The following is a 19,942-nucleotide window of genomic DNA, read 5'->3' on the forward strand; positions in this document are numbered from 1 at the left end:
AAAATCTTGAGAAAACCATGAAAAACTGCTCTAGTGAGCAGAAGAATAATTCAATGAGGCCCTCTTGCAGTGAACTATATGTCAGAAAATGTCTGACATTTTGGCTTATCCTTTTAATTGATATTGAACAACAACTGAACCCCACACAAAGACTGAAGATTAAACATCAACGACTCTCCAATTTGGTGACAAACTGTATCTGAGAGGACGGTGGGGGCGGAGAAGTTTGCCTTCTGATTTTAAAAAGAAAAAGACAATTGCTGAGACAGGCTGTATTTTGTTTGCTTTGATGGAATCAGACTTGTTAAGCTCAGATTGAGAAACTGTCGGCATCAGGCTGACAATTTCCTGCTAAAAATAGATTTCCATTAATTGAATCAGACACGGAGCTCTGTGCACTCTAATTACACAAGTTAAGCAAAAGAAGACGAGAATAAAAATCAAAGTAACAGTGCGAGCAGAAAGTCCGGGTCTAACACAGTCATGAGAGACGAAGCGCAGAGAAAAAGCATCCAAACAGAAGCAGGTGTGGAGACAAGATGAGCAGAGACACCTCACAAACATCCCAGAAAGAAAGGTCACCCAGAGGTCCATCAGATAAGATCAGAGGTCAAAGTGCAAAGCCAACCCCCCCCCTCGTACTCCTCCTACCTTGTGGAATGGTGAGGTGCTGTATGGGAGTGTAGGCTGGAACAGCTGGGGCTCTAGTGTTGCAGAAATTCGGGGGTCACTCCCATCTTGTTTCCTGCAAACAGACAGATGCGAGGGAACATTTAGTCGGAAAAGGTCACACGGTTTGAGATCAAGCAAGGAGGACATCAAAAGGTAAGGCCTCAGGAAATGTTGCTGGTCTCATTTAGCAACAGAAAGCGTTTGTATGGACCGGTGGTCTGAGGCCCTGCAGTGGCTTTCAGCCCAGAGTGAGACTGTTTCTTCTAATAAAACCTACCCGTTCAGTTTTCTTTATGTCTCTGCAAAGAGAAGCACCGAAAGTGGTAAAATGGTACATTTTCAGCCGCACAAAACAGGACCTCTAATTTACAGCACTGCAAAAAGCAGAAAATCAAAGCTGCAATTCAGATTAAGACCTCTGAATGAATTCAACTGAAGCTTTATGTTATTTTTTCACTGGGAATCATCTATTTTGTCTAATCTGCAGTGTCCCGGTGATAGAGGGTTAAACCTGGTCCCCAGATGCTCTCCCTACGCCTAAATTCATTCATTTCAAGTCTAAATTAAATATATTTATATGATACATACCAGTCTGGCAACATAAAAGCTATGTCTGACGCTTGCAATAAGTCAATATATGCATTCTGCAGCGTGAACATCACTCCCAACAGATATCACATCGTATTCCTCTGTGCAGGTTCTTCATTTCTTTCAGTGCATAAGCTGCTATTCACAAACACTTCGGGGATCTAGGGACACAATGCCATAGTTTCACATTTATTCAAACAGAACGTCTCCCCCCTGAAACCCAGCAGAGTAACGCATCGCTAATGCAAAATTGAGCAATGCTGCTGTCAGGCATCCTTTGCTCTAAACTCAATATCTCTAGCAGGACGGCTTTATTCCCACAGGATCACTGATCGATTCCCCCGCTGAATATGGCGCCCTATTGGCACTGACAGCTGGGCAGTTTGCACAGCAGGGTTTCAATTTGTTTGATTAATTCAGTCAATTTCAAACACATAAAGTCATCAATCAGTATGCAAGTGGATCTGAAATGATGGTAAAGCAGCAGTAACGCAAAGTGGAAGGCTGTATATTGCTGCCTGTGATGATCAGAGGAGGCTACAGCAGCCACAATGAAATATGTATCACATCGCTGTATCTACCAGGTGCCGTGAACTCCAGCAGCCAAGAGGCACCACATGCAAATATTATTCAGTGCACTCAATAACTCACTGAGACAACTCTTGAACTCGACAAACTCATCATTTTTCAAGTGGATAGTGTGGCTGTGTTGTGCTGAGTTATAGAGAGAATGCATGGAGCTGCGCTGGTCTGGTGCTGAGGATGGAGATAAGATAAACAGCTGCTCAAGAGGGACGCTGACAGGGTGCAGTCCAAATCAAAAATAAGTGAAGAAAAGAGAAATCATGTGTGAATCATTAACGTGCATCCGTCTCCTGTTACACAACGTGAATCTCCAATCAAGGAATGTCCTGCATAATCCACACAAAGTGGGTACGATTGTGAATATGAAGCTTTTCTCAGCAGGCTCAATAAACATGAAGGAGGCGAGGAGCCCCAGCAGCAGCTCTCCCACGGGAGAACAGGATAGGACAGGGCATCAGCTGCCCTGAACTCTTAATTGGAACTGATGCACAATAGATGGATGCACCACACACACAAATCTACATGAAAGAAAATGCTTTTCTAACAGTTGGTTTAAATGAGATATTGCACTATGTAACAAATAGAGGTATTACTTGTTATTACTATTACTTGTTTCTCTAAAGTATACATGCAGTAATACTGCAGAAAACACACAGTACATAATAAGAAACACCATCTAAATCCCACTCTGGAAGCATCAAAGCACACATCAAAGTGAAGTGCCAGAAGAATTGTCCTTCATCCCAAGCATGTTGTGCAGCGCACATCACCATCACACACTGCTGATGACACACACCTGCCCGCTCTGTGCGCAGCGTCACCACGAGAGCCCTCCTTGCAGATCAGTTTGCAGCTCTAAGCCACAGCTTCATCCCAACGCCACAACAAATTACATAACACACCCCAGCTGGTTCAGCGATGCACCACAGAAAGCGGCCGTGTGAAGGAGTCACAGCGTGTCATCTGGGCGACCCGGTGTCCTGCGTGGAGCGGAGCGGCGAACTTACTCACGCGGTGGAGGCTGGGCGCTGGCGGTCCCTGGGAAGTCCGGACAGTGACCGGCGCTCGGGTTGATGACTCACTGTCTACGCTTCTCACTCTCTCCCTTTCACAGTTATCTCCCCCCTCTCTCTCTCTTTCTGCTTGTCTCTGTTTACTCTTCTCTCTCTCTCTCAGCCAGCTCACTTGCTGCTTTCCATCAGTTGTTCACCTGCTGGCCTCACTCTCAGCTCTTCAGACCGCCGCACACACTCGGAGTGAGCATCCTCTCCAACGCTCATCCCTCCTCCTCCCTCCTCCTCCCTCTCTCTCCTCCCTCCCTCTCTCTCCTCCCACTCAGTTTCTCACAAACACATATGTGCTCTCCAGTTGTCACTTCCTCCATCTCCACCCTCTTTTGTCTGCTCTCAAGCTCACACACACACGCACGCACGCACGCACACACGATACGGCATTTGCCCGAAACGCCGCACTCTAAACCATGCACCCACCCCCAACCACCACCACCACCACCCTTATCCCCTTCAAAAGCAGGAGAACCACCCCCATCATCCATCTAGGGGACGATTGAAGTGTGCCGCTCAGAGAGAGAAAGGAAAGCAGGGCTGATTAGGGCAACGGGGGTTGCCTTCAATCCCCACGCTGCCTCACGAGCCAGCTAGGGCTGTTGCTGTGGCAACCACATCAGCCACGCGCGATAAAAAAGTACCACCCACATGCACGTTCATGTTCATGATGATATGACTTGAACAAGTGATTGTGAGCTCCCAAAGGTGAACTGGCATCGCAGCCTCCTTAATGCTCATTGTGCAGGATGAGAAAGGGTGTGTGAGGTTTTTAATTACTGTAATGAGTCTCCTTCAATCCCCAGTGAGCATGTGCCTTCCCTGCACTAAGCTACCAGCCGCAGTCCCCAGCAGACCTGTGACTAATGTCACCAATAGTGCGTTTTCCTGCTAAATCCCTGCTTAATAACATTCTCTGCAGGAAGCGTGTCGACTCATCTGTGCTTTCCTTCGACGGCTTCTCAAGAAAAAGTATTTGTCTAAGACTAAAGTTTGACGTATGTATGAGTGAAAGGCACATATAGTGTATATATTGTTATGTTTATTCTATTTTTATTGTTGTGTTTTATTGTTATTTATCACTTTTTCCCCCCCTCTGCTCTGAATTTCCCCAATGTGGGATTAATAAAGTTCATTTTATCTCATCTTATTTTATCTGTATTTGTGTATGTGCGCGTGCGAGCATGTGTGTGTGCTCCATGTGTCAGACGTGAAGAGATAACAGGGGATTACAGAAAAGCCATCATACTGTGCACCATTAAGAGCTGTGTATTGTGATAAACAAAACAAATAATCCTCTCACCATCCAAAGCTTACTCGTAAAAAAAAGAAAGAGAGTGTTATATCGTTGGACAAAACTTTAACGCTGTCCAGATTATCGGTAATTTGTTGAGGTGTCCTGCAGTAGCAGAGCACTAATCTCTCTTTATCTCTCTTTTAAACCCTTGATCAAAGACTGCACACATTACATTTGCAGTTTGTTTTTTTTTTTTGCAGGAGATCAGCGTGGGGTTAAAAAAAATGAAACAGTTGTCTGTGAGGGCTTTTGTCAATAGTGCTTATAGATAACAACACATAATCGGATAGAGAGCAGGCAGATTTTGCACACTGAGAGGTGTTTTAACGCAGATCACCGTGGCCAGTTGCTATCAAATCAAAGCCACATGCATTTTAGTCTAGTCCAGGACCTGACTGAGGATTCGACAGGCTTGTATGCTGACGAAATAATAACTAATAGTAGAACAAGAAGAAAATCCTGAGCTTTATTTTTATCTCCTGAAGAGGAAGAGACTTGGTTTTAAATTCATAGTATCGTCCCTGCTCCAATGTCCTTTGCAGAATCCCACAGTAAATCCCTCTGGCTGGCCCCCGCTGCCAGGGATTCCCATCCCATTAGCCTGGTGCAATGGCCCGTGGTCACTCCCCTCTCCTGCCCCCAACCCCTTATCCCCTGAGAATTGCTGTCCTGAAATTTCCCCATCTCCCACCCTCTCGCCGCCTCTCTCACTTTCAGCTTTTTCGCTTTTTTTTTTTTTTCCCCCCAGCCATGTCTCAACCAAGACGAGTTAGATAACAATGCAAGACACAAGCTCAGATAATGGCCAAAGCTGGCCGGATCCGATAATTCCTGAAGGATTAGAATAAGACAAATCAAGAGTCAGCGACCGTGTGTTCCTTGTTCATCAAGTTTCATTAATCTATTTCTAATTTACACAACTAAAAGTGAAAGTTCCTTCTGATTCACACACATGCAAAATAAGCCCAGTGAGCAGATAAGAGTGTAATCAGTATGTGTCTATAGGAGGCTGTGTGTGACCAGCCAGTGGCCCCAAAAGGGCAGCTAAAGGTTTAGAGCTCCAATCACATGTCAGTGGTCTCCAGCAGGCAACATGGCTGCTGTTCTGAAATATGGATGAATGGTTATTTATGCATAACTACTTAGTGTCTCCCACAGGTTGAGATTTAATTAGTGGTGGTGGTCCTCAGGGGGGAGGAGCGGGACCGAGGACCTGAGAGCATCACTGAGAGTCGGCCAAAATTCAGAGCTGAATCCACGAGCTACTGAATGACTGTACATGAATGCACGATGCAAGCAGTTTCAACTGCACCTCCACTCAGACAGAAGAAAGAAATATACTTTTTTTTTTTTACTTTATCACTTCTGATGAAGTCACAGAAATATTTATAATCTGTGACTGAAGGCCTAGTCAATCAAAATGTTGACTGTGGAAGGTCTGAACGTTCTCCTGCTGTTTTTAGATTTGTTGAAACCTGCCTCCAGTCACTCTTAAACAAATTGGCTGTGTTTAATCAAGCCCGTGGTTTGTTTGCAAGGCAAAGTAGGAGTGCCGACTGCTTTCTAACTTTTGCACAAACTTTACATCCCCACCATGATTTCTCTGCAGCACACCTGAACCCCACTGTGACTGTGATTGTGACTGGGTTCATAATCATGCAGCACTTTCAGTTTTTTTCGAATGTCTTATTTTGAATCGGGTAATTGGGCTACATTAGGGGGGGGTTTGCAGCAGATAAGACAAGTAAGAATGTTCATGGTGACATTAACTATGACCTCATTTTCTCTACTGTTCAATCAGCTAGTTATAACAGAACAGAGTCTTTAAATTGTGTTTTTCTTAAAATATTTAAAATGAAATTACTACTGCATTCACATAGTGTAACCACTACATAGTTGATCGTTTCTTAAAAATAAGACTTAGCGTCTACATCCATGCTAGAAGCTATGTGAGGATGTACTTAGCACAGCGGTGTTATGGCTAGATGCTAATGTCAATGTCAGCATGATGACACATTCAAAATGAAGACACTAACTTGCTGATGTTTAGCGTGTCTTGGTGTTGCTTGTTAGCGTGCTAACATTTAGCTTTTGGCAGTAAACACAAAGTAAGGCCGAGGCTGATGGGAATGTCATTAGTTTTGCAGGAGTTTGCCGATAAATCGAAGTGTTCAATCATCAGAAAAAAAATCAAAGTTGGCCTGATTTAGGCACTAGATGAAAAGTTAAGGGAAGACCAAAGTTACTTATTCATCCAGACGGGACATGACTGTACCAGATTTCATGGCAGTCCATACAAATATTTGTATGAGGCATTTCACTAAAAAGCAAAAATGCCAATAGGCCTTTGGTGCAAGAGAAAAATACCGAGAATCATCAAAATCATTGGAGTTCATCCTCCTGGCACTGTAAAAGAATGTGTCAAATTTCACAGCAATACACCAAACAGTTTTTGAGATATTTCGCTAAAAGTAGCACAAGAGTAAAAGTCAGTTTTCAAAAGATATTTCAGACCGGACCAAAGAGATGGACTGAGTGTGTGTGGCTTCAAAACGCTTAAATAAGCGTATTGGAATACATTTAAATGGATATTTGTCATGGTTCCTGAGTAATGCCTTCTTGTCAGCATCCACCTGCTGAGCCAGAGGTTTGACCTCAATTAAAGTACGAGCACTCTCGACAACCTCCCAACACAAGTTACTCAACAAGTCAGCTGTTCATAACGTGTGTGAAAATGTACTCCAGAGGTCAGACATCGGCACACTCAGCTGTGCTGCTCGCGGATCTGGTTTCCACTGTGTCATCGTATATCACGGTGATGACACTGAAGAGCTCCGATATTAGGAACTGACCTCCCTCCAACATTTTTTTCAAATTCATCATGAAGCGGCGGCACCTGCTCCCTTGCCTGCCATCGCTCCTCCGACGGCCGGAGATATGAGCAGCACATGTGCAATGAATTACCACACAAATGGAGCTTGGAATTGCCCCGTTTTCAAGGTGCCCCCTCAGACTGACCTGAAGTGCTCAAACAAATGGGAGGATGATTGCCTCTGGTGTGAAACCACAACTCTTAGCGGTGCCTGTATCAGTTACTTATCTTGTGTGTATGTGGCTGCATTCTGAGCCTCAAAGGTAATCTTTCCAGATAAATGATCTGATTTTCCACTCCAAAATGTTTGCGGTGGGAGTTCAGCTACATAAATACACTGCTTAACCTTCTGAGTCCGCTTTACTGTATTCTGGTCTCTTATCCTGTTTGAGAGAAGGAAGTAACACAAACCCACTCCGTGGTTTTTCCCCTGTTCATCTGTTCTGATGAATGGGAAACCTTCCAGGACCTTTTGTCCTACAGCTATAAAAGTTGTGGTGCCACAATCAGACAAAAGCAAATATTGGACAAAATTCAAAAAGCTGATAGGTCTGAGAAGCTGTTTGTTCTCCAGGGAACTGAACCTCTAAAGGTTATTTTACACAAACAGCCAGACAGGGAAATCCTTTTTCGATATCTCTTATCAATCCGCTAGAACACAACAGTTTTTTCTTGACGGTATGAGCACATGTTTTATGCTATATTACAGTTCAACGGCAAGATATCTGTAGAATCTGATTCGTGAGGAGACTCCTTGATGGGTTCTCTTGAGCCCACATCTCCCCTGACAGCCGGCTATATTCAGTATGCATTAAAAGGCCAGGTACAGCAGGTGTCTTTGAATAAAGTATGTTCACTCCACAGAGAGGTCCCTCTTTGCAGCTTGCGTATCTCTAACAGTCACTGTCCAGATTTCCTTGGAAACACACCCCCTGGGGAAATCACACTCACGCAGACGTCGCAGGGTCACCGCAGGATCACGTGGTGCTCCTTTGTGTCGGCCATTAGAGCTCGTGGTGTATTCAGTGACATTAAACTTCATACAGTTTGATCTACGAGGCGCACATCCCGCTGATCAATCAAGACGAGAACTGTGCAACAGATTTTAATGATAATCTCCCTTGGGAGAGAAAACGCCAGGAGGGAAGCGGGGAAAAGAAAATCCTCCTCCTCCCTCTGGCTTACCGCATCATCCTCAGCATGACAGGTGTCAATAAACAGGCTATACAGTGAGGGATATACCCGTCCACAAGCACGAGGAACAAAAGACTTGGCCTCCTCTTCAACACCTGAAGCCCTGTCTTTTGATGATACTGCAGCTGCAAGACACTGTCTGAAGGCAAAGAAGTGAACTTTAAAAAAGCTGGTAGAGCAACTTTGCCACCGATCAGCTCCAAGAATCAGATAAAGTAGAAGGGAAATGTCCTGTCAAAGTAGCATGGCACTCGCCTCAACCTTCAGCAGCCTGCTGTCATCTGAGCTTTGTGTTTTTTTAAGACGTCTTGTGCTGGTGCTGAATGGTGGATGACATACTAGGATTTGGATTATTGAGACGGCTAGAACCCTGGGCGAGCTTGTCACTTTGGTGCTATATTTGGTCAGACAGCAGGAGACTCACAGAGAGACAGTCTAGCCTGATCAGGCTTGACAGTTTGCTCTCCCACTATGTCCGCTCTTCCAGACAACTCAGCCTGACATGCACAGATGAGCGTGCGCAAGCAAACTGACACCCGGCGCGGCTTCACGCCGCGGCGGTGAACGCATGTGCAGAGTCGACACGCGGAGGATGATGCGGAGTGACATCTCACGGGAAATCAGTGCACACAAACAGTGGAGTGTTTACAGCGACACCTCTTAAGTGTTTACGGGCAGAAACATCACACAGGATGTAATGGGTCCAGAATTTAGAGAGCATCATAAAAATAGAATGACATCACACAAGTTGGAATAAATAGCGAGGTCACTCAGCATTAAAATAACCAGTTTTTAGAGCACACTGAGCAAAACAATAGATATTTGATCCCACTTGATTAATAAAAAAAGTTGGTTCCTGCAAAACTGCCACATGAGGAAAAGTCTCTTAAGATTCTGAATCTGCCAGTTCATGCTTGGCTTGAGGAACAATTATTGTTCTTCTTATTAGTATTCACTTATTAATAATGAGACTATTGCCGACTACGTCTGCACAATGCATGTCAACTTTTTACCACTAGAGGGCAGAGGTCAGTGCTGTGCTGCTCTGCTCAAATTTAAAGGTCCCCTCCAGGCAAGCATCAAAACATGTGAAAATACTCTGATATATAGTTGATGTTTGATATGGTTTCCCGACAAAAAAAGTTAATTTACCTGGTTTAAAAACTTCTTTTCCCTCACTGAGATATCAAGAATATATCAAAATGCAAATATTTTTCATTTCAAAATTTTAACTACTGGACACAAAAGGAGCAAAAAGGCTCATTCTCTGTGGATGTGCACTGGAGGTTTCAAGCTCCAGCTAACACTTCTGCATATTGCACGATATGATGCGATGCCACAAAATCATCTCATACGTGCACGTGTTAAAATCAGATTTAAGGTGAGCACATATTAACTTTTCTCCTTATAGTGCCAAACTCTGCACAAGCATTAATGTGCACAGTGAGGCTTAAACAACAGGGAGAGGCAACAAAGAGAAAAACACACTTTTGAGTGGGGAGTTTAAGGCTTTGCTGCAAGATGCATATTTTGGAAAAGACAAAATTAGCATGATGGGCTAGAGAAAAGAGTCTTCTTTGTTTATTACAGCATCCAAAGCAAAGGCTGACATCCAAACTGATATTAAATTCTTTAAAGTCTAAAATTCTTCCTCGCTAGCAAAAGTAGCACTGGAGGGTGGTTCAGAAGTGCAGACCTGTCCTGCATGAATGTCAGGTGAGCCCAAGCATGGATAAAACAGTGGGATTAAAGACTGGGCCGGAAGTAATACATGGGACAACCTGCCACAATAATGCATCACGCTCCAGGGACAGCGAGGCGTCTGGGTGTGTGTTCGTATGTGTGCAGGAGAGGCAGAAAGAGAGAGGCTCTTATACAACATCTCAGTATAGCCATTATCCACACTAACCCTCCTCTCCCATTTCCTCCCATCAGGGGAGCTTAGCAAGACAGGATTACAACCAATTACAGGCCTCCCCTGGAGAGAGCGGGGACGGGGCTTGAAGATCATCTGTTTATTGCGTATGACCCACAATGACCAGATGGAAGATGGTCATTTAACGTTTAATCAACAACGAGAGTGGAAGGATCAAAACTGAACACTTCCTGACATTAAATACATGCTACAGATTAGGCGTCATCGCTCATTGTGTTTACAGTGAACTGAGAAAAGGATCAGTGCAAGAGCGGGAAAACGACATTACACATGAGAAAGCTGAAATATACGATAAAACTCATATTTTAGTTCTCCTTCATCTGAGGTTTAGAGAGAGTCGCTCGAGCCTACTTGTCTGACATGCTTCCACTCTATGAACCCGGATGGCCCCTCAGGTCCTCGTTAGTTAGGAAGTGCAGGACAAAGACCTCTGGTGAGGCATCGTTTAGCTTTATGCTTCGAGCCATTGGAACAGTCTGTCTGAAGATGTGAGAGCAGAGGAAAGTGATGATATCTCTAAACGTAAAATCAAATCCCAGTTCCTTAGCCTGGGTTTTAATTAGCATGTTTTATGGCTATTATTTAATAATTATAGAAGTGTATGGCCATTTTTAAATTCCATAATTTACTTTTTTACTTGAAAATGTTCAACCGCCTTATCAGCTCTCATTGTGTTTTATCTGTTTTATTGGTTTTATTGTTAAATTTTCAGTCTCAAATTGTTTTCTTTTTTATATTTGTACTTATTAATAGATTCTTTATTGTCCTTTTCCAAGGAAATTACAGAGCCTCACATAAATACACACAATATACAGCACACCAAAGCCACGTGAAAGACATCAAGCATGTCCACGTCCTGACAGTTATCAGTGTGTTTTGTTGAGTGATGCTTTGACAGAGGGGATGAAAGCCCCGCCAAAGCGTGGCTGTTTCCAGGTCAAGAATCTGCGTCTACGACCTGATGGAAGCAGTGAGGAATGGGTTGAGGGGCTGCCTGAGGTCATGCGCTATGGTGTGTGCTCCGCATGTAAGGGCTCTGCTGTGTTGCAGTGTTGATTTGGGGCGATTCTGGAGGAATGCATGCAGTCAAACTGAACTCTTAGGTGTGGCTTGATTGCAGAGCCATGCAATCAAAATGACCCTCAAGCAGGTTAAAAAGGGACTCACCAGAATTTCTTTGGCCTTCCAATTCGGAAAGGTGAGCACGGCATTTTTCTGGGTTGTGTTTGTTGCGGTTTTGCCGTGGGACGATTTCGTGGCTCGCTGTTCTAATTTCCAGTCACATCCTGTCCAACATACAGTACCCGAAGGAAGGTCTTGACTTTGGCTCTCCCAGTTTGCACAGGCTTCCTTTCACGTTACTGCTTTTCTTTTTAAATCTGACTTCTGTCCCCAGGCTTAACAAAGCAAAGAATCCTCTCTAAAAGCAGCTGAAATATCTGATGCCACTTTCACTGATGCTTCATAGTGCCACAGGTTCAGCTCTTACAAATTGTTCTGTCCTGCTGGGAATGAGCGCTGATGACTATGTAATATAATTCAAGCTCTATTAACACAGTGGGAAGAAAACTCCAAATTCATTAAGCAGTGTTTGTTGAATTCCTCTTTGCTTTGAAGAAGAGCATAACTCAAACATAGCTGAGAGGACCAAGTGTTGAACTCTACATGTCTTTTGTTTTGCAGATCTCTTCTTCCTCTTCCTGTCGTGTCACCACATCCACTCACTTCCCTTCTCCTTCTTCCTCCTCTTCACACCCACAGCTCTTTTTTATCTCCTGTGCCGCTTTGTATCCTCTTTTAGATTCTCCTCTTCATCTCTATTTTGCTCCAGTTCCTCTCCTCATCTTCCTCAACGTGAGCTGCAGTTGTTCTCTGATGCAGTTGTATCCCGATGGCCGGGCTGCAGTCTCTGCAAACAAGCCCAACCACTGCAGTGTAACGCAGGCCTAGCCGATGAGAGAGATCCTGCTGTATCTGTATTCCAGCGGGAAGACGTGATGACACTGCAGCGAGGCAGTTTAACCTGCGGCAGTCAGACAGAGGGGGCTGATGGCTAGACGCTCGTGCCACCACACCTAAGGCGTTCAGGAATGGAGCGGTCTATCTGCAGTGGCAAGAGGTGTGCATGCTCAGCTCTCCGCCTGCCTCCACGTGCCACTCACAGTAGCACTCCAACCTTGCCAGCACTGCAGAGATGGCAGCACGGACTGGGTGTCTGTTTCCCTACTGCTGCCCATCTGTTCTACCTTTCCCCAGCTCATTCATCTCACTTCCACACTACTCAGTGGACTGAATCGCACATTTAAAGCTTACAAGGTCAATTTGAGGGAGTGACATTGAACACCTTTCCAGAGAGCTGCAAGCTTTCAGAATTGTATTGCATTGACAAAAATAAAAACAGAGGAGAAACTCACCATATGCTTCTGGCCTTGGAGAATGTCTTGTCCACTCTAAAAAGAAACATAAAGGTACAGCTATTATAAACAGTGCTCATGAGATTTTTCTTATCTACAAGTTGAAATAAATTTCATGACATGCAGATTGTCTTTGTCTGGTGTTAATTTGTGTCAAAAACAATTTGAAATGTCAAAAACCTGCTTAGCAAGTCACCATTTCAAAATATATGAAAACAAGTTGAGAAATTCAGCATTCAAAGTCGGCAAAGTGGTTATAAGTCCACAGAAAAACACAATAATCCTACTTTAAATTGTCGCATTAGTAAGAAAGACATGAAAAATCACAGTAGTGACTAAACCCTTCGCTCACTTATAGTTTCCACACTGTCTGCATGCAAGTTTTCCAAACTGATCTAAGTGTGGAAAGGGAAAGTGTGCAGAGGGATAATGGCCCATCACATTACAGAAAGTCCACTGAACTGAGAGACGTTGGTTATGCAGTGGGCTGCGCTACCCTGAAATAACTCCTACCATCTGTTGAGGTCGCATTTCCAGCGAAGAAAGGAGGATTACCAGCCCTGCGTTTCCTGAGACAAAATGAATCTTGTCCTGGTTCGAGTCCCACACTATAAGGCTCATTACTCACCGACGGTCAAGAATAAACTATCATCTGTCCTTTAGTCACTCTGGGTAAACAAGTTCAAGCAGTAATCACTGAGAACCAGATGATGTGGTGCGGTAGACTCCTCAGATGAGGCTGCAGAGTACTGTTTCTGCCAACAGGTGGCACTGTGTGTGTGCAGGAGAAATAACAACCTCTCGTCTGACAGGTGGAATTCATGACTAACAAGACAAGGCTTTCCCTCTGCCCATCAACAAGAAAGACATTTATCATGATATTTAAGTCCATAAGGCAACCTGACACATGTGCTTTTTCTCTGCTTCTAACTGGAGGACATCACAATCAAAAACCCTCAGCAGAGCTTCTCTTGGGCTGCAGCACTTGACTTCTCTGGCATCAACAAAGTGGATATTTGATGCTGATAACTGTTGCCCAGTGAGTGACTCATGGCTGCAGGCCTGTCTCTTGTGATAACTGGTGATGGTGAAAAAGGGAAAGGGAATCTTTAGTGTCTCTCTCAGGACTCCTGCAGCTGCTTGTGCTGTCGTACACTGACCCTCTCAGAAATTCTCAGAAAGGTGCACAACCAAACAGCACAAAGGTAGCACATAATAGAAATAATGCCAAGCTGTAACGTTGAATTTATGCAGTTTTGTCCCCTTGCTCTTGCCCTGTCTCCGATGACTGTATGTCTGGCCTCACCCTTCAAGCCAAAGCTGCTGACTGCTGTCCGCCCTGTGTCTCCCAGTAGAGCCACCACAGTCATCTTACCCGTGATGGGACTATATTGCATGACACAGCAACAACCCAAGGATAAAACAACCAGTTCTGGAAAGAGAAGTGACTCTTGCTGTATCAGAAATGTGAATAAAATCCAGACTAAGAGTCTGCAGGCATGCCGGAAGCTGTGCTGCACAGAGGTGCTCTGAGCTGATTGCTAATGTAATGTCAGGGAATGTCGTTGGTTTGGCAGTGACTCAGTCATAAACCGAAGTGTTAGACACATTTAAATTTTGACCGGATAACGGCACACCAAGGTTTTCGCAACATTAACAGGACATTAATGTGCAAAATTTCATGACAGTCCAGCCAACAGTTAATGAAACTTTCATTCAAAACCACGAAATGCCAACTTCATGGTGGAGCTGGAGGAAAGTGATTAGGACACGTCATCTGGGAACCACAAATGACTCCATTATAGAATATATGTGCCAATCAGTCTGGTAGAAGTTGAGATAATCCACAGGGTAAGTGAAAACTTTGACCTGCTGGTGGTGCTAGCTAGAGGAAAGACCAGTGGATCGCCATCATCATTAGGATTCCTCTTTTAGACGCTGGATATCTGCACCAAATGTCATGATAATGTGTATGGAGATATGTGTAAATATATGACCAACGCTGCCACCCCTAAAGTCATCGCACTAGAACGGCTAAAAAGCCCCATGAGTCAGTCCACAGAAGGAGCTCCTGCTTTCATTCATATAAATCAAGGCATCTCGTTTTTTGATTATGAGAAATCCCCACAGAGGTAAAATTTAGGACCCAGAACAAAAAAAAAAACACATCATACTTCTTCTTTTTTGTGAGAAATTCTCAAAAGATAAATGAAAGCTTAAAACTTCCTCCTTCTCAGAAAACAGTGTTAGTGAGAGGAAACAGGCCCTGGGGGGTTTGTTTGTTCACTGTAGTGGGAAGTCACGAATCAACAGACTTGTGCTGTTACAGTAGGCCGTCACGTGATTCCCCTCAGTGCAGAAGATTGCTCATCATTTTCGATCCAAGGCCTCTGTGTGACATGCAGTGTCACTCGGATGGGTTTTGCGTTGCTGTTCTATCTCAAATCTACCACCGGTGTTGATTTCACTGAGCACGTCAGACACGTATGTGCAGATAAATCAGAACTCCACCTTAAGTGGAATGCATACTGCTCCTCGGGAGGGAGGCAGAGCACTTACGGGCTCTGCTCTTGTGAAGCTGAGTGTGAGGAGGGGAAAAGCTGTTTTTTTTCCGAATGCATCACAAAGAAAAACATTTTCTGAACCCTGTCCTGTGCTGCTCACCCATTCTCAGGTTTCATGGAATTCCCATAAAATGAAATCAACAGGGTGTGTCTAGATTATTGGATAAAGGCACTGAACTGAGACACCAAAACCAATAGAGGAAATCTGCAGGAAGACGTACCCTCGGCTGCAAAAGAGAACATGACGCCAAAGAGTCGAGGCTTGTCAACATACTCAGATAGATAAGAGATAAAACTGTCAAAGATTTCTTAAGATCACGAAATGAACACGCACGTCTCCTTTCTTGTGCTAAGCTGCTAAAACCTACATACGCGTGCAAAAACTGTACTTGTCCGACATCTTGCTACAAGCTACAGAAGTGCTGTGTAAGCTGTCCGATGACACAGAATAAGGTTGTTTTCTGATAGGGGACAAGAAGTCTGAATATACTGTAGAATCCACAGGGAAAGCTGCTGGCCTTAATCCCTATAAATCACTTTACATCCAACAGTTTCTCTGAACATTTCATGACGCGCGTCTCGTATGTCAGCTGGGGTTTGAAGCACCGAAATTGTGCATCCGATCATAATTTAAATATTATGACTTATTATTACACCAACAATTATTCAATTACATCAAAAAGAAACTAAACTCATGCCTGAGCCACACAAGACAGACGTTACACCACCAAAGCAAAGCACACCTGGACCGAGCAGCTTCACGTGAAAAAAATCTCAGCCTTATCAGCAAGAGAAAGAATATTCTGTGCCTCCCTGAGAGAACAACGGTTGGAGTGGACAAAACGAGGCTAGAATGAATTTGCCTGTGCTAATGCATTTGTGGGCTATGAGTCATATTTGCACATTCAAATCTCGCAGCGAAAACAATGCGTGTAGCCTCGTTTTTTTCTTAAAAGAGACGCATTTAGGAACACAACACACTACAGCTCAGGAGGTGGTAGCCAAACTCTTCTTCATGCTACTTCTGCACTCTCAGCTAGGTATCAACCACCGGCTGGTTTCCATGGAAATGAACATCGGCGAGGGATAAGCAGACCCAAGGCGGTTCCTAAAAGCCCCAGACCATCGCCGCGTCAGCAGCCGTGACAATTAGTTCATTCAACTTAATCTGACTTTAAGCATGGTTTGTAATTTCCTAATTTCGTGGCTGCTAAACTTTAAAAAACGTCCCCCTGTTGTGTGTGTGTGTCAAGTCAGCAACACCACTCGTGGCAAGTAGGTCACCAGACTGTAGCTGAGGAGTCAGGCCCGCAGGAAATCCAGCTTAAAGCAAACAAGTTTGTTGTTCAGTCACCAAGCTGCTGCAATAACATGTTGTTGCAGTGCTAAGCGCTAATTCTACATCTGAAATATAAGAAGCACTTTAAATTCGTGACGAAGACAAACTCCGCTGTAACTAAATTATCTTAAAAGTAACTACACTTGAACAATCACGGCCAAGCTTTTATGCTGAATTATTTCTTATCAGCAGAAAGAAACACTTACTGAATGTAAAGACAACTGTTTCACATTTGTATTCATTAGGAAAAAGAGTTATGATACCAAAGTATAATGTCATTGCTCTTAATTTGCATATCATAACCCGCATTTTAAATGAGAGCCATTTAAATGAACTGATATTGTGAAATTAATGTTGAGAACATGAGCTCAGTGAACGGAAATGAGACCACCTCCCTACAGCTACAATATATTCTGGTGGAGTCGGGGTCAGCGCTGCACCCAGTTCACCCAGCACGAGCGCAGAGCATGCTGACTTCAGTCCTTCATCAGTGTCCAGTTTTGGGCTTAATTAAAACATGGGTGACGAGGTCCACCTGTGATCCACCCGATAAAGAATGCGCTTTTGTTTTCAGTCTCACACACATGCTGCCATAGTTGGAAACTTGGAAAATAACCATTATACCATCATTATAGTATTAAAGCCCACGTAGGTTCAGCTGGAGTAAGAGTTGCTCTGTCTCTACCAGTCAAAGGTTTGGACACACAGTCTCTCATATGTGTTATTTCATAGTTTTAATGTCTTTAGAATTAATCTACAATGTAGAACATAATGAAAATAAAGAAAAAAAAACACTGGATGAGAAGGTGTGTCCAAACTGTGGACTCTCAGTGCTAACATCAGCATGCTAAGGTGTAATGTTTAGCATGTTCCACATCATAGTTTAGCATGTTAGCATGCTAAGATCTGTTATTACAGATTAACAGAAAGCACGTGCATGGGAATGATATTTTGCAGGTTTTTGGTTATGAACTAAAGTGTGAGACAAACTGCATTTGTTCAGCTAAAAGAAAAGAGGTGGAAGCCTGGACGAATACAGTATGTGAGCCTGTTCAGTTTATTCTGAATGAGGTCTTTCTCACAATAACACCCACATACGATAAACACGTACTCTATCATCTGACTCTGCAGTTCCACATTCACTACGCCTCAGGACAGGGTGGACAGAGTGGACACACAGAGAGACAGACAAGGCCTTAAGCAACTCTGAAACCTTATATACCACAAGTGTCCGGGCAATGATACGAAACAGTGTCAAACAATACTGAACGTGACCAGATCTGTATGCTGTATCTCAGGCCAGCATGGACTGAATGAGCCTATTGAGCGCCAAGTGGTTGAATGTCCTCATTTAGCTGCAGTACAGTAGGATACAGTGTATATAAAAACACACACACACACACACACTGGTACCACAGCTATGCTGACTGCTAACAGACAGTGCAATTTCTATCACACCCACCCAGCAGAAAAACACATGACATGTTTTCTGACGACAGCGTCATGATGGGAGCTTTTTTATTGTGTGGTCGCCTGTAACTCAGACTCATCTTGTTTTGTTTTTATCAGTTTAGCATCTTTTTAATGTTATTTTCTTACGTTAGTGTTAATACTACTGTAGTATTTGCCTTTGCATTCTATGTAATCTATTTTTACCTATATTCTATGATATTGTGCTGTGGTTTTATGCATTGTCTTTATGTTTTTCATCCTTATTCTGTCTTACTTTTACTATCATAATCAAGTGGGTTTTATTATCCATCTTATTTTATATTCACTTTTTATCTGTTTATCTGTTTATCTGTTTATCTCCATTCTGCTCTCCATGTGAAGCACTCACTTGGTGCCTGTGATTTCTTTGTTGTGGAGCACTTTGAGCTGCAATTCCTGCAAGGCGCTATTCAAATAAAGTTTTATTATTATTATTATTATTAGTAGTAGTAGTAGTAGTAGTAGTAGTACTATTATTACTATTACTATTACTATTACTATTATTATTATTATTATTATAGTGTATTGTGCCACTACTGCACCACTGCAGTGGCAATATTAAAAAAACTACTTTATGATGGCCCTCGCCCTCTATCTATCACAGCTAGTTCAGGTCTCAGTAGTTTTGTATCTCCTAACATGGCAGTTTGTTTGGTGTTGTTCTTTCCTTCTTTCCTGTTTTCATCCTCCTTTCATCTGAGAACTTTTATAATCTGCTCTCCATTGCTGTGCCATTATAGCTATAACGAAGTCCCTCAATGTGTTAATATAAGTAAAAGCAAACTGTTTTTCATCAGCGAACCATCCTGATAAATAATCATATTGTGCCACAGTAGCCCAGTAACCCAGTTTTTGCTACCTTGTTGTTGTTATTCTGCGTTCGAAACTACATATTTTGTTGTCGAGAGCCATAAAGTTGCAGTAAAGCTGCCATGAATGCAGTTCAGAGCGGGTCGGTCTGGATGTACGAGGCCACTGAGACTTCCAAGGCTCAAGACTATGCTAAAAGTCCCTTTTGTTGATCTGTAGCAAAAACGAGTGAACAATCAGTAGCCTCATGAGCACCAGATAACTAACTGCAGCTCACCCCGTGCCTTTCCGCCTCATTCTTCTCCGTGGATGGCTTGCCAGTGTGAATGTGAATGTCAAAGTAAATATGCAAGGCGGACTGACTGAGTAGGCAATGAAGAGCCCTCTGGTTGCCCCAGATCTCCTGTTTGTTTTGCCACTGCCCTTGGAAAGGTACTTGAATGGCCTCCTGTTCTCAAGTAGTCCTGCCTCGAAGCCTAATCATCTTTTGTCATGCAAACATTTGCTTTTGTCGAACAAAAAGGCCCCCTCTGAGTTCCTGCTCCATGGCACAACATTCAGTGCAGTAAGGCTTTAGACACTAGCTAATCAATCAGATTATAGGAGCCTCTGTTTTACACATACACGGCACTAAGTTTTCGTCAGAGTAAATCCACAGAGATGATGCAACAGCCTCAAATTACACAAAAACTCTGGAACATGGTGAACCAGTGACACACATTCGATCACTAATCTTAAACATAGTCACTCAACGTTATTATGGATCGAATCTGTTTAACACCGGGGAAACACCTTTTCCTGAAAAAGCCTGTTGTCTTGTTTACTTGGAGACGTGACACTTTTGAGTCAGCTGGCCAGAAAATTCCAACTACGATTCAGGCCTGCTCAGATTTCAAAACTATGTGGGTCTTTCCGCTCGGATGTTCGCGAACAGGGTTGACATGCATTCTTTCAGTCGCTACAACATACAACACTGTCATTCATATTGCCTGAAGGTGGTGTCAATGCGGTTACAAAGAGAGCATTCGACCTATTTTAGACATAGGTCATAGGTTTGTGTTTATTTCATAATTTAATAGATCATGAGGAGACGGAGCTACAGAGAAGACTGCAGAC

At 43.4% G+C, this 19,942-nt stretch overlaps 1 protein-coding gene across 8 annotated transcripts in view; it reads right to left on the bottom strand.

Moving 5' to 3' along the window:
• Window positions 1-19,942, bottom strand: part of rap1gapa (RAP1 GTPase activating protein a) — a 41,333-nt gene that overhangs the window by 19,128 nt on the left and 2,263 nt on the right. For 6 of the 8 annotated variants that reach the window (XM_041944954.1, XM_041944960.1, XM_041944956.1 and 3 more), the window contains exons 2-3: window positions 12,623-12,658; window positions 652-745 (exon numbers count right to left, since the gene is read on the bottom strand). In XM_041944954.1, the coding sequence (XP_041800888.1) occupies window positions 652-745; window positions 12,623-12,658 (130 nt within the window). Of the gene's footprint in view, window positions 1-651; window positions 746-2,747; window positions 2,777-2,852; window positions 2,944-12,622; window positions 12,659-19,942 lie in introns of those variants that run through there. The other 2 variants (XM_041944958.1, XM_041944961.1) reach the window with 2 other exon arrangements.

This window comes from Chelmon rostratus, chromosome 10 (genome assembly GCF_017976325.1).
Source record: "Chelmon rostratus isolate fCheRos1 chromosome 10, fCheRos1.pri, whole genome shotgun sequence".
Taxonomy (NCBI): domain Eukaryota; kingdom Metazoa; phylum Chordata; class Actinopteri; order Chaetodontiformes; family Chaetodontidae; genus Chelmon; species Chelmon rostratus.